Source organism: Solanum stenotomum, chromosome 8 (assembly GCF_019186545.1).
Source record: "Solanum stenotomum isolate F172 chromosome 8, ASM1918654v1, whole genome shotgun sequence".
NCBI lineage: Eukaryota > Viridiplantae > Streptophyta > Magnoliopsida > Solanales > Solanaceae > Solanum > Solanum stenotomum.
The window spans coordinates 8,258,948-8,274,428 of NC_064289.1; the positions used below are offsets into that span (position 1 = coordinate 8,258,948).

At 29.8% G+C, this 15,481-nt stretch overlaps 2 protein-coding genes and 1 long non-coding RNA gene across 3 annotated transcripts; 1 reads left to right on the plus strand and 2 right to left on the minus strand.

Moving 5' to 3' along the window:
• Positions 1-3,555: 3,555 nt before the first annotated feature.
• Positions 3,556-5,155, minus strand: LOC125874774 (uncharacterized). Its single transcript, XR_007447306.1, has 3 exons — positions 5,058-5,155; positions 4,597-4,729; positions 3,556-3,867 (listed from the first exon to the last, which is right to left on the minus strand). It is a non-coding gene; the product is annotated as an uncharacterized LOC125874774 (long non-coding RNA).
• A 6,057-nt stretch (positions 5,156-11,212) lies between these two features.
• Positions 11,213-12,551, plus strand: LOC125874776 (probable glutathione S-transferase). Its single transcript, XM_049555797.1, has 2 exons — positions 11,213-11,610; positions 12,027-12,551. The coding sequence occupies exons 1-2, from the start codon at positions 11,302-11,304 to the stop codon at positions 12,396-12,398; spliced, it is 681 nt and encodes a 226-aa protein (XP_049411754.1). The 5' UTR covers positions 11,213-11,301; the 3' UTR covers positions 12,399-12,551.
• A 176-nt stretch (positions 12,552-12,727) lies between these two features.
• On the minus strand, positions 12,728-15,333 carry LOC125874775 (uncharacterized). Its single transcript, XM_049555796.1, has 4 exons — positions 15,064-15,333; positions 14,217-14,399; positions 14,058-14,117; positions 12,728-13,269 (listed from the first exon to the last, which is right to left on the minus strand). The coding sequence occupies exons 1-4, from the start codon at positions 15,280-15,282 to the stop codon at positions 12,973-12,975; spliced, it is 759 nt and encodes a 252-aa protein (XP_049411753.1). The 5' UTR covers positions 15,283-15,333; the 3' UTR covers positions 12,728-12,972.
• Positions 15,334-15,481: the final 148 nt, after the last annotated feature.

Here is a 15,481-nt window from a genome sequence, read left to right on the forward strand (position 1 = left end):
TTTTGTTTTGATAGGAATTGATTTTATTCTTATAAAATTACTCTTGTTTTAATACATGGAATTGTACATCATTATAGAATAACTTAGTCTTCAAGGCATTTAATTAGGGGTAAGTAGTAAAAATACTCTTTATCTTATACGAATGAGTAGTTTCTTTAAGAATCAATATGTTCAAGCTAAAAACACCATTTATTTTGAAACGAAGAAAGTACTCTTTATTCTTTTCAATTACAAAATTCTCTGTGTTCAGCAGGTTCAATCTTGATCTGCACTCTAATTATTATTATTGAGATTGTTTATATCACATTATTTTATTTTAGAGAAGCTAATTAGGTACCTGATTTCTTAACTTAACTAATGTCCTCAACTAGTTTTCCCTGTAGATAAGGTGAAAAAAAAAAGGATCATTTCAACTAGATATGACAAAAGTAAACTTTTTTCGTTAGTTAATAATATAATTGATAGATATGAAATTGATCATTTATAAAAATATATATCTTCCATAATATTTTTCGAAGACTGAATGTCTTCAGTCTTGGATGTTTATATTTTTGGAGACTATAAGTGCTATGTTCCCTTCTTTTCTTTGTTCTTTTGTTGCATGGTGAATTAGATATGATAGGTGTCAAGCCAAATCGCTCAACAACAATGACACAATATTAGTACTGCAGAAAGAAAGTGTAATGACTCGTTTCATTGGGGAATAAGTTAATCAGAAATTAATTATTCCAAAAATAATTATTTTAAAATTGTTATTTTACCTTTAATAGATTTAAAAATATTACTATAATCTTGCGATAACTAATATCAAAATAAGTTATTTTGTAATTTTATCTAAAAAAAAATAAACTTATTCTAAAGTTTATTTTGGAATAAGTTATTTTCTTTGTCCCTCGTACTAAGAGGGTGTGTTTGGATTGACTTAAAAGTTGATCAAACCTATTTTTAAATCAATTTTTGATTTCTAAAAGTGTTTGACAAAAATAAAAAAATAACTTAAAACAAATTAAAAATGACTTAAAATAAGTTATGAAGTATCTGGCAAGGTAAAAAATGACTTGAAATAAGTCAAAAATCAAAAGTAAGTCTCCTTTACTTTTTATTTTTCGACTTAAAAGTAATTTACGTTTGACTTTATATTTTTTACTTAAAAATAATTTTTTTTAAATCAATCCAAACGTATTCTAATTGAGTTCGGAATATGATAAATGAATTGAACACATAAAAGCAGCACAAAAGATGGCCGGCTGAATTTCAGGCTACGTAAGGTGTGACAGTTTATTTTTTCCTTTGTAGTCAAACAAATTAAGTTGGCCGAAATTTTCGGAACGAAACTTTTTCCAAAAAGAGCTCTTTAAACATGCATCTAATAAAGATTTGTTTATTTATTTCAGTAAACATGTATATTGATTAAATTCTGTATTGACTTTATTATGCAAAGTAAAATATACCATCAAACCTTTCTAGTAATAATATTGTTATTTGTCCGAATATCTTTTTTACTGTCATAACAAAATGTTGTTAAGAAAGATATAGAGTATAATGTAATATCAAAAGTATGTTTTTAAGAGAATTTTACCACTATAATGAAATATTATTATAGAGATGTTTTTTTGTGTATTAAATAAAGGGATAAGAGACTGAAAAATATCTCAACTTTGGTCGAATTTGTAGTTGCGATACTAAACTTTCATAAGAACCTATTACCTCCCTAGACTATTTAATATCGTATTTTTTACCTCTGAACTATTTAATAGTGTATTTTAAAGGTATATATGTGTCTACGTGGACACATACTATTTATAATTTTGCATTTTTTTTATGTCCACGTGGACAAATATATATGTTTATAATACGGTATTAAATAGTCTAAGGAGGTAATAGGTCCTCATGAAAGTTTAGTATCACAACAGCAAATCCGACCAAAGTTGAGGTATTTTTCAGACCCTTATTCCTTAAATAAATATATGGAAGTGTTTATATTAAAAGTGCTTATTGACTATATATTGTCCAATCTTTTGGGACTACAAAGCGNCAACTTTGGTCGAATTTGTAGTTGCAATACTAAACTTTCATAAGAACCTATTACCTCCCTAGACTATTTAATATCGTATTTTTTACCCCTGAACTATTTAATAGTGTATTTTAAAGGTATATATGTGTCTACGTGGACACATACTATTTATAATTTTGCATTTTTTTTATGTCCACGTGGACAAATATATATGTTTATAATACGGTATTAAATAGTCTAAGGAGGTAATAGGTCCTCATGAAAGTTTAGTATCACAACAGCAAATCCGACCAAAGTTGAGGTATTTTTCAGACCCTTATTCCTTAAATAAATATATGGAAGTGTTTATATTAAAAGTGCTTATTGACTATATATTGTCAAATCTTTTGGGACTACAAAGCGTATATATTTAATTGTTTAATTATGTTTCTCAATGAAATTACAAAATTTATTTATTTTTAAATATAATAAATACACAATTCAAATAAAAAAACAAATTAAATATAAGAAAAAAGATAAAAATTTAATAAAAATAAAATTATTATTTGATTAAAATAAATAAATATTATGTTTGCTAGTGATGATAAAGATGGTCCGTAGCAACGGTGGTGGTGATGATTGATGTTCGTTGTAAGTAATGTGTGATTAATGACAATTGGTACGTGGTAGTGATAGTAGTGATTGTAATTAGTAGCTAATGTTAGTAGTAATGACTATATTGTGTATAGTGGTCAATGATGTATTGGTAATTGTGATGTTGAATGTGATTAACTAGGTGGTTGATGATTGTGCATGTGAAAATTATTCACACAAAAATATCTTTTAATGATTTGTGTAAAAGTTTTGTTTAGAAAATACTTAATTCTCAATATAAAAAGACGTTCTTAATTTTCTAAAACTTATATCATTCAAAATATCTATTATGTGCAAATAAATGAGGCCTCAGATACATTAGAGAACAAAAATAGTGTCACTTTCTGTATAATGAATGAACAAAAAAGAGTTATTCCTGTGGTGTGTACCTTTAAGTCCCCCATTCACATCTTTTATGACCATTCCACAATGGTAAAAGGTAGTGCTAACTGATTTGGAACTATTCATCACACATTCTATTAGCCTAAACAAAACAAACAAACAAAAACAAAACCCCAAAAATGAAGCACCACACATACCCTCAAGCCCTAAAGGGGCCACCAATATGTCTTTCTATGTTTTTATCCTCTTTTTTCTCTTCATTATTTCTTTCATGGAGCACTTCTGTCCACATTTTATATATATAGATATATATCTTTAAAAACTTTTTTCTAAAGTCTCCCTTCATTACATTAATTTTTATGTGTCTTAGTTTTGACTAAACACATCATTTAAGAATATAGTATAGACTTTAGAATCTTAAAATTTTAAATTAAACATGCATATTATGTATTAAAATGCTTAAATCTTGTGTGATAGTTTTGAACACGTAAAATTTTTAGTAATTTAATTGATTGACTCTAAGTATTTACCTTGTTTATGAAAGTTTGATTCTCGACCTTGTAATTTCTTTTTTCTACCTTCAATTTTTTTTAAAACTAGTCATAAATATTTTGCATAAAATTTTGAAAGGAAGATAGATAAATTGAATTGTAATATATACTTTATATATTTGAAACTATTATTAGGGATTTTGAAGTTTCTATTATTTGAAAAGATACAAACACGACAAAAGGAAAAATAAAAGACATGGAGAAGATAGAATTGTAAGTCCCTACATGTCAAATCTTATTAGTACAAATGGAGAATTCCACGTCCATTAGCCAATCAATAGTCGAAAGGTGTAACCTCGTATTATGACTTCTCATCATATCATTAACCTACATTAATTACTCATAATTAATTCTTGTACTATCAACAATGACCTAACTATTTGTATAGTGATACCAATTGATTTGACATAAAATTTAAGAAAAAAAACGTGTTAAAAAAATTTAACATATTTTATTTTATAAATTGTTTTTATTAAAATTAAGTTATTTTTAATACGTAGTAGAAAAGTAACAATCTTTACTAAAATAAAAAATAAAACGTGTCACATAAATTAAGCAGAGAGTATGATTTTACTGGCGAACAGAAAGCTTGCGTCGCTATCTTTTTCTCTATTGAGAAGCTAAAGATTTTTATCAAGGAATATCATAGTATAATTTTTAAATTTTTTTTTTTGTGTATTTTAACCCATTATAAACAAATAATGTCTCTTGTTTCTGTTCAGATTACTAACTCTACTTGTAAGAAATTAAAATTATCTGTTCTTCAGGCTTGATTAATTACTTGTAGCTAATCACTAACACATTAACACACAAATACTAAAAGGGGTTTTTGTAGGGTGTATAATTTTAGTATTATTTTTTATTGACGGTTTGATTTGTTATGAGTGTATTAGAATAAGAATATTACCCTAACCAAATAAGGGATTAATAAATAATATATCAAAACTACTAATATATGTATTATTTTTTCTAATACCTTCTACTAAATGACCCTAGCGCGGAAGAATAATAAATCTACGGCATAAATAATCATAATTTAAAGAACCAGTTTCTTACCTGAAGAAGAGTATTGGTGAAACTATCTGATGAGAAGTGAGCGTTGAACTTCATTTTTTCTTGTTAAGGTTCTTTTTCATCTTCTAAAAACATTATTGTTGATGATATTATTTCAGGTTAGAACATCATGAGTCTGAAAATGGAACAAGGAAAGGGAAGTGAAACACTCATGAATTGAAATGTCGATGTTAGTTCCTCAATTTGTGTGGATAAGAATTAATTAATACTCCCTCCTTTTACTGTTTTACTTTATTTATTTTGAACTTTGCATGTCTCTTAAGAAATACTAATGATTAAACAAGAAAAAAATAATTTTCTTGATATATTCAAAGTAATAAATAAAAATAAAAATTTATTTCTAAAATACTGAATAAGTAAATATAGACGGAAAGAGGATAGCAATGTTAAAGAGACATATATGGGGATTTGCGCCAAAGCAAAAAAGGAAAAGGAGTTGTTACTGCTTCGACTTGTCAACAGGTACAGTTGCAATTTCTGCTATTCCTCAGTCTACTTCCCTAATAACTAGATATGTAAGGCTTCATATATAACCCTTGTCCCTCCCTTTTCCTTTTCTTCAATTTATGTGAATATGTTTGACTTATCCAATAACTTAAGATAAATAAAAAAAAATAAAAAGTCATAAGTTTAATGTTGTTGAACATCGAAATGTTATCTATTTAGATATGTTAGTACATTATTGGAGTAGTAGCTATTTTAGCAAACCATATCCAATGAGGGTAAACTTTTTGTGTTGAATGAATCCATTTCTTTTATTTATCTATATACGAAGAATACAGGATATACGGAGGTGGTCCTAAAAGCCTATTTTACAAACACAATAATATAATAGTAGTAGATAGTCAAAAGCAAGTGGAGCATAAATTTCAACTTTCTATAGTGTGATTATCAAGTGGACAGCCAAATGTATCATAATTCAATGCACAAACAAACATCAAAGGGTCATGTGGGACAATGCTGTGTACATGTTCGTGCATTTTCATTTAAAATAAAAGTTTGAATTATATGATCATTTTATATGTACAAACATATATAGATGATAAAAGAGTGCACACTTTTATTAAATATCGTTATTTTAGATTTCTGATATATCTCCTCATATATGAGTATAAGACATATTCTACTATCATGTTGATTTATGTGGTCAAAGTTTACTAGAGAAAATATATTATTTTTTTAATGTCTTGAACAAAAAAAGTAAGTGTTATATGAGTATATTATGTAATTCTAACTTGAATGAAGTGGACACAAATGCCCGCTTTGGAGTGGAGGATTTATGGGCCTATTTAGTTGGGTAGGTTAGAAAATGAAAGAAGTAGTTATCATTGCCACAGTCGAAACGACATTTTCGGCTCAGTATGTATGTAGGCAACACATAGCAAGTGCATTCAAAGCGATGGAGACATATGTATGTTCGAATTAATGATATAACTCGTTTCATTTCCAGGGACGGCTCTTGCCTTTGTAAAATAAGGCTTATGCCTTTTAGGGGCTTCAAATTATTATTAAGAATAAATTATATGTTAAAATTTTATAAAAAAAATTGATTAATTATGAGAAAAAAATATATTATTTTACTCATTTTAACATCTTTTATACTTTGTTAAAAATAAGAATTAATAGTGAAAAATGTTGAACAAAGTGAATTACAAATTCTTTTTTATTTCTTTTTAAAATTCTAGTTTCAAACATTACAAAAAGACGAGAGGGAGTTGCTCGGATGGTAAGCACCCCTCACTTTCAACCCGAAGGTTGCGAGTTCGAGTAACCAAAGGAACAAAAGGGGTGGGAGCTCCTAGGGAGGGTAAAAAAAAGAAAGAAAAACATTACAACAAGCATATTAAAATGGTGTATACCAAGTCATCAACTCCTATTGCCTCATTGAAAGAATGTTTTTCGATGTTCAGTTGATAAAATCTTACCTAAAATCAATAACTGAAAAAATAATATTAAATACTAATAATTTTCATCTAAATGGTGTAAGAAAAATAAATTTTGAATAAATATGTATACGAAATTTGTTTATATTTTAGATCTCAAATTGAAATTTCGCTTAGGCCCCCAATTACATTGAGCCGGGCCTGTTCATTTGCTTAATACATTTTTTGGCAATAATTTGGCATGCCAAGGTACTTGAATTATTCTCACCGAATACTTATCACCTCCTAATGGTGCAAGTTCCAAAATGGTCAATGTTTATCGTCTTATTATTTTATTTTAATTTATCTTTTTTATTTTTGAAAGCAAAAAAATTAAAATTTGTGCATACCCTTTGAAGAATGACTTTAAAAATTATGTTACTTTTTATTATTATTTATATATATATTTTTTATATATTAACTAGGTAATGTATTCGCGCTTCGCGTGGGCACAAATAATCTTTCTAAGCTTTTAAATAACCTTTTCAATAATCGACTGTTATAAGAAAAAAAAATTTACTAGGTTTTAATAACATTTCAACAGAAATTAAATGATTTGACATTATCACATATCTCAAGAATTGTAAATATATAACGAATGATTAAAAATATCTTGATAGCTAATCATTTTTATCTTTTACATAATTTATCATAATATATGTTTGATGATATAATTGTCTTGTTAAAACTGAGTGATGTTTTTATGTAGCGATTAACCATCACTTTTTCTATTTTTTTGTACATGTAAAATATAGAATTTGATAATTTTATGGTTAGAATAACTCCTTATGAAAAAAATTATGTGAAAATTTTTGATAATCAATATTAGTTATAAATAAGTCAAGACCGTTAAAAATGTACACGACAACAATATAAATAAATTTTTTTGAGACAATCTACTTGTCTGAGGTCAAACGTTCACCACTTTTCGTTATTGTTACTTTGTTACTCTAACAAAATTTATAGAAGGAGAAAAATAAATTTGAAAAAACAGCAAAATAATATTGTTGACCCTTTTAGAAATTCATTCTTAATTAAATTGCTGCTCTGAATGCCCTTCTAGATGCCTCATCAATGCAACTTTACGACTTTTTCAGTAATATGTATGTATAATTGTTGCACTATGAAAGTACAAGTAGATCAAAATTTTGGATTCTAGACTCATGTTAAAGAAATATTCTGGAACATTAAAAAATTAAAAATGAGTCTAACCTAGATAACTCAAACGCTCAGCAATGACTTGGGACATAAAGAACAACAAATCTATATTAATAGACATATCTTTTGTAGCTTAAAATATTACTTTTATTAGAGCAGGTTTTGTTTCATATTCTTCAAATTAAGCTTGCCGAAAATAGTCATAACTCACACCAAAAATATTTAGAAGAGCCTAATGAGAAGGGGAAAAAAAACATTAAAAGGACGAAAGTTTTGTCCAAGTGAGATCATATACATACCAAACGAAAAATAATCAATACAATTTTAAGGAGACAATAAAAACAACAAGAAAAAACATGCATTAAAGGAGTAAACTATGAGACATCCAATGATGATAACAAATCATTTTAACCAGAAAAGTTCCTAGGTTTTGAAATAACATACCTCAAAAAATTGACTAACACTTCGATCAACTTTCAATCCTTAAAGTACTCATAATATCCACTGATAAAATTTAGTAAGAATAGATAACAACAACATAAAAATCAAAAAATATGGGAATGCGAAGTTATTAACTCTTAGAGGATTTTCATAAAAACATAAAATCTCACCCTTGTATGTGAATGAATGACATTGTTGATGAAGAAATTAGAGATTTATAAGAAAAATTTTTTATTGTACCTTCAACAAATTCAGTAGAGTAAACTTTCTTGAATACTCAATTAACGTTTGTTATTTAATCTATACTAACAAATACTTGTAACAATAACTTTGCAGAAACATGAACAACAAAGTTTACAACATGTACTCAAAAATATCAATTAATAATATAAGCATAAATTAATGATTGTTAAAAGCATACCAAAATCTATAACAACAGAATGAAACAGAATGGAAAAAATCGAGCCCACTGAATGCACAATGTCCCCTTAAAGAAATTATTCCCCTCTAGTACCCGAGGTTTAAAGGTATAGAACGATTCTATTCACCAGTGTATTGATACAAAAACAATGGTGTCAGTGAGTCATTCAAGAGAAGCAAAATACACAAATATTTTATTGTCCAGAAGAAGAAGAAGTTCAAAAAATTTCGTTGCTTTAAAATGAGAGGAAATTTCTCTATTTATAAACAACAAAGGGTAGTGTGAACAAATGCTTATTGTGTATTATCGGAAAGGTCACAACCGTTCATAAAAGTCACAATAAAAGTTACAACTTTTCATAAAAGTCGCAACTCTTCATAAAGTCACAACTCTTCATAAAAGTCACAATTTTTCATGAAAGAGGAAGGATAGTTTTCGAAATAAAATAAATTAAAAGAGGATACTAATTTGTGGTGGCGCCACGTAGGCGGGTCTAGGGCTCTCTTTTATATATATATACTAGTAAAATTACATGTGTGAATATCACGGAATTTATAAAATAATACTTAAAACCTATTAGTCATTAAAACTAAAACACTATATCATCTTACATACAAGATTACGTAGTAACAAACATTAATAATATAAAGGAAAATGAAAATTATTTCATCGTATCATTTATCCTTAATAACATAAGCATATATTAATGACTGTAAAAATACATATCAGGATCTGTAACATAAGCAATGGTGTCAGTGAGTCACTCAACAGGAGCAAAGTACACAAATATTTAATTGTGAAAAAAAAAAAGTTCAGAATTTCCGTTGTTTTAAAATGAGAGGAAATCCCTCTATTTATAGACAACAAAGGATAGTGTGAACAAATGTTTATTGTGCCTTATCGGAAAGGTTACAACTATTTGGAAAAGTTGCAATCCTTCGGAAAGGTCACAGCCTTTCATAAAAGGCGCAACTTTTCATAAAAGTCGCAACTCTTCATTAAAGTCACAACTTTTCATAAAAGTCACAACCTTTTATAAAAGTCACAACTCTTCATTAAAGTCACAACTTTTCATAAAAGTCACAATTTTTCATAAAAGTCGCAACTCTTCATTAAAGTCACAACTCTTCATGAAAGGCAAAGGCTAGTTTTAAAAATAAATAAATTTAAAGGAAATTCAGGTTTGTAATGGCGCCACGTAGGCAAGCCTAAGATTTTCTTTTATATATATATATATATATATATGATATGATAAGCTAGAGTTTTTTCTTGATTATTTTGTCAAGTGAAAACTTAAGTTGATAAATTAGCTTCTTCTTTTATTTCTTTTTGCTGAATTATAGTGCCGTTTTCAAGTAGCGTTCCATTGATATTAGTCTTACCTTTTAGTATAAAATAAGTAGGCTATATTGATTTTGATTTCTATTATAACGTGCTCAAGATTCACTTCATTGATTCTTCTGGGAGATAACATTGACTAATGAAATAGAAAATATAATAACAGGTCCACTTCCCAATCAGAAAAGATCGTGGATGCCTAATATATATATATATATANCATAAAAGTCACAACTCTTCATTAAAGTCACAACTCTTCATAAAAGTCACAACTTTTCATGAAAGGGAAATGCTAGTTTTGGAAATAAATAAATTTAAAGGGAATTCAGGTTTGTAATGGCGCCACGTAGGCGGGCCTAAGATTTTCTTTTATATATATATATATATATATATATGATATGATAAGCTAGAGTTTTTTCTTGATTATTTTGTCAAGTGAAAACTTAAGTTGATAAATTAGCTTCTTCTTTTATTTCTTTTTGCTGAATTATAGTGCCGTTTTCAAGTAGCGTTCCATTGATATTAGTCTTACCTTTTAGTATAAAATAAGTAGGCTATATTGATTTTGATTTCTATTATAACGTGCTCAAGATTCACTTCATTGATTCTTCTGGGAGATAACATTGACTAATGAAATAGAAAATATAATAACAGGTCCACTTCCCAATCAGAAAAGATCGTGGATGCCTAATATATATATATATATATAAAATATTTTTCAGCATATCCCACGATATAACAATTCTTTATGAACAAATTTTCTGTATGTTATATCATTTTTCATTAATGTTTTGCTCATAATTTCAAAGTATAACATTGTGCATTGAATTTAGGATTTAGTCCAATAAATTTGGTGTCCACTATAATATATACACAAATTGCAGAAATAACGCATATTCGTTGGATGTGTTCGGTACGATGGAAATATAAACTCGGTCGTAACATTCAAAAAGTCTCTTAAATTTATAAACTACTTCAAATGGACTATAGAGGGAAAACGGCAAGGAATGCCATTTTTTTCTCCTTTTTGATGCAACGAATATATTTTTTTGGGTGTTGGATTGTTGGAACTTGACTGCAATAGATTAAATAGAGTAAAAGATTAAACAAAGGTAATTTAAATCCTTTTAGTAAAACTATTTTAAGGGACATGCAAAAGTCAAACATGATAAATAGACCAAAAAGAGTATGAACACTAATTAAAAAATACAAGTTGAATGAGTCGTGTTAGATTTTTCGATTTATGGAAGAAATAAAAATATTGTAGATTTTATTTTCATACTTATGGTTCCATCATATACCTTCGTCATGAGACTATATTAATGCATATAAAGACTAGAGAGTAAAGCAAAATATTCAAACAAATTGTATCAGTCACAGCCAATTCTATAGATTTTTCATTGAAAAATGGGAGAAGTGAAGTTGATAGGGTCATCAGGAAGCTTATTTTGCACCAGAGTAGAATGGGCTTTGAAGCTCAAGGGAGTTGACTATGAATATATACAAGAAGATTTATTGAACAAGAGTGAGTTGCTCATCAAGTCCAATCCTGTTCATAAGAAGATCCCTGTCCTACTACACGATGACAAACCCGTCGTTGAATCACTAGTTATCCTTGAATATATTGATGAAACATGGAAAGGATACTCTTTGTTGCCTCAGGATCCTCATGAACGAGCTACAGCTCGTTTCTGGGCAAAATTTGTTGATGACAAGGTAAGATATTCTTTCTTGGCATAATCCAATTCTTCATATTATAAGGCATACAAAAACTTAGCAGATTCCTAGACTGTTTTTTGTCACTTATGAGGTAGAGGTAAGGTCTACGTACACACTACCCTCCACAGACCCCACTGTGTATGACTACACTGGATATGTTGTTGTACAAAAGCTAGCAGATATATGTACTAAGACAGTAACGTTCATTATGAGACCATAAACATGATCTTCAGTCAACTGCAATCATATATATGGAACCATTTCAAGTAATTTGGTGTGAAGAATGCAATTGACAACAATTTAATCGTTAAGAAATCATGCTATACAAGTTAATGCATCTGACAAAATATCATAGACAAGAATAGCAAATTACTAAATGGTAGCTTTCTGATTGTGTTAATTTTCATGTTCAGTGTGTCATAGGATCATGGCAAGCTATGGCAATGCAAGATGAAGGAGAGGCAAAAGCAAAAGCTATAGAGTCAGTACAAGAATTGTATGCATTTATCGAGAAGCAGATTGAAGGCAAGAAGTTTTTTGGTGGGGAGCAGATAGGCTACCTGGATCTAGTGATGGGTTGGAAAACTCTTTGGCTCAGTGCCATGGAGGAAGTAGGAAATGTGAAGCTACTTGATCCAGAGAAGTTCCCTTCACTCCATCAATGGGCTGAAAACTTCAAAGAGATTCCTATTATACACGAAAGCATGCCACAACAAGAAACCCTAGTCAACTACTTTCAAGGTGGTCTAAACTACTTGCGTTCCCTAGAAACAAACAAACCATAAGTCTCCTTTTATGATTGTTAAAGTGTTGTGGTGATGTCCTATTCATTCTGCGTGCAACTCCTATGTTATGTGTCTGTTGCTAAGCCTTCTTTTCTCAGGTTTGTAAGGATAATTGATCTTTATTCTGGCAGTTTTATATTGAAGTTGCTGTTATATATATTTCACCTTTATGTAAGCAGACAACAGTCCCATTTGCAACATCAAGAGCAGATGATGTGTGAACCAAGATGAAACTGATGCCACCAATGATCTTGATTGTCCAAACATCATTGCTAACGCGCCTGAACCAAATGAGACTGCTATAGTATTATATCTACAAGCCATAAATATATGCAAATAAGAACCTTATTCTATACTCTTGTAATCTAGTTTACAAAGATTTTTCAATCTAAGAGTAATACCTATTAACACACAAGTAAAATAACTGAAACAGTGAAGGAAGGGAATGCTTCCTATAATATTGACATTATCTCTCCTAGTTCCTTTACATATACTCATAAATTCAGCAGTATAGTATTTCTATCCAACGTCATGTGCATTGGGAGAGTCAAACTATACATACATACAGAAGCTTTCAGGAATAGCCAACACGTCTACAACGGACCCAGAAAGCTGTCCCTCCACTCCGTCCTCGAGCAACAGCTATTTCCTCGTCAATGTAAAACCAGATGAAAAATGGATCCTTATCCTTATTGCTAGGTTCTCTTTCCTCTTTTCCCTTAATACTGATATCAAAAGGATCAAATGGTCCAAGTTTTATCCGAAGCCGCTCAAATACGAAAGCTAGAATCCTATTCTTCCATGAAAATGGCCCTTCAAATGTCAAGAATCCAAGAGGCCCCAGGTAAACACCATTTTCAATCCTCTTCGCCTAGAATTTTATTCAAACATATTATTCATCTTAGGATTGAAAGAAGAAAGCATCTACACTGCAGTTAAATTGGAGTGCATCATCTGAACAACTAAAGGAAGCAGATATTTAAAGAGAGAATGTAGGTTGCTTGTATAGCACAAACAAATATATTTGAATAGCGGGTGTGCACTTGTTTATCTTTATCTTCTTCTCTTGGATTTGAAGTTAATTCCGAGCAGGGAAATGTACACTAAGATAGTCATTTTATAGAAGATCCCCAGTGTAACATTATATAACTAGATACACAATTTATAACTGACGAGAATTAGCTAACACCATAGGTCTCTATGAGATTGAATTATTTGATGTTATCTCATCTAACAGTTTACACAATTAGAAACAAAAGGATCTGTTATTCATGTTCATTGCTCTAGCACCCCCTGCTCTCACATGCAACAACCATGTGATCTGTCATTTGATCTAATCATCTCTCTACCATGGTAAATCCACAAGTTATACAAAGACACGAGTCTTGCTTATTTGGTTGCGTTCATGAAGGAAATTGTAATCTGGATTTGTACCGACCATTACATGACACAAGAAGTAGGGAAGAGAGACAAAAACTAACAAACATAGTTATATCACCCCATTAAGAGTATTATTATTTAGCTGTTATCCAAAAGGTCATATGAATTATTACTCTAAGTCGTCGTTAGAATGCATATTCTCTAGTTTTATCTTCTAAATTAAGAGTAATTACCATAATCAGTGTTAAGAGACGGATAAAAAAGACAAGTAAAGCTTACAGCTGCATCAAATCTCTGTATGGCTGTAATTGGGAAATATCTACCTTGTCCTAATCCTTTCTGCAATATAAAGGTTTCAAGTTAAAATGAAGCATTGGACAATATAGGGAACTTGATCAAAGCATAAAAAACGAACGAAAATAAAAACCAGTTACAAACATCAGCTGTAAAAATGAGCATCCATGTCCTTCCAGGCGATTGGGTTCCACCAAGAGTTTCAAGAAACCTGGAGGAATCAATTTTTGCTCTCTCGATCGCAGCCAAAGCAGCCAAAATCTCCTCTGCTGGAACCTTTCTTGTTTTGGCAGCATTTTTCAGTAATCTTACACTCTCTTCAACTTCCTAAATTAAAATTTTACCAACATAAATTCACACAACCAGTTGGAAAACGAAAGTGAATAATCCAACCAGTCTAAAATGGTTTTTTTTTTCTCTTATAATTCATTTAAATAACTAATAAAACTTTTTTCTTTCTTATGATTATTAGCAGGTAGGAGTGTCCATACTAGTAGGCAGGAGTGCATTGTCTTGCTGCCCTTACTAGTAGTCATAGGACAACACTCGTAGTTTCTTGTTCTTCAATTTCTATCACTATATATGATTCCGTGAGTATTATTTTATTATTTTATTACTATCTATTGTCTCTTGTACTTCCGTTACATCTTTATCTAGAATGTTTTGGTCTTGAGTTGAGGGTGTATGAGATTTTCCCATCTCTACCTCACCTCTGAGGTAAATTTTAGGTTTGGGTACACTCTACTCAAACCCTACTTTGTGGACTACAATAGATATGTTGATGTTGTTGTTATGATTATTAGGTAAAACATATCAAACAGAAAAATAAGTTTTTTTACGAGTCAATTTAGACCACGTATAAACTCAATCTTTAGATGAGCTCAATTGAGCTGATAAAAATCAGTTGAATTTTCACTACAACTCATATAGTAATATTCTGGACCAATCTTACTTCAAAAATCCATGAGAAAGGGGAAAGGTGAAGTAATACCTGGTTGAGTAGTTCATTTTCTTCATCTTGAATGAGAATGGAAGGTTGAGAATTCTGGTCCTTTTCGTCATGGATGGCTCTGGTTTTTAGAGCAGAGAATCTCAGAGGAGTTGGTAATTTGGAGTAATGACAGCAAGGGATTTGGAAAGTGCAGATTGAGGGATTGAGAGAAGATGTACCCCATTTCAAGGAGAAGAAGGAAGAAGATTGCAGCAGCATCTCATAAGTGGCTGTGGCTGTGGCTCTAGTTAATTGATAGACGCGCCCCTTCGTTTTTGCTTTTTTAACCTCCTAATAGAATGGTGCATCCACAAATTCAATACGTCTAAATTAATTAATTCCTATAATTTAATTGTTTATTTACTGCATTCTAACATACACTATTATCTTAATTTGACATCGGGCATAAGAATTAATT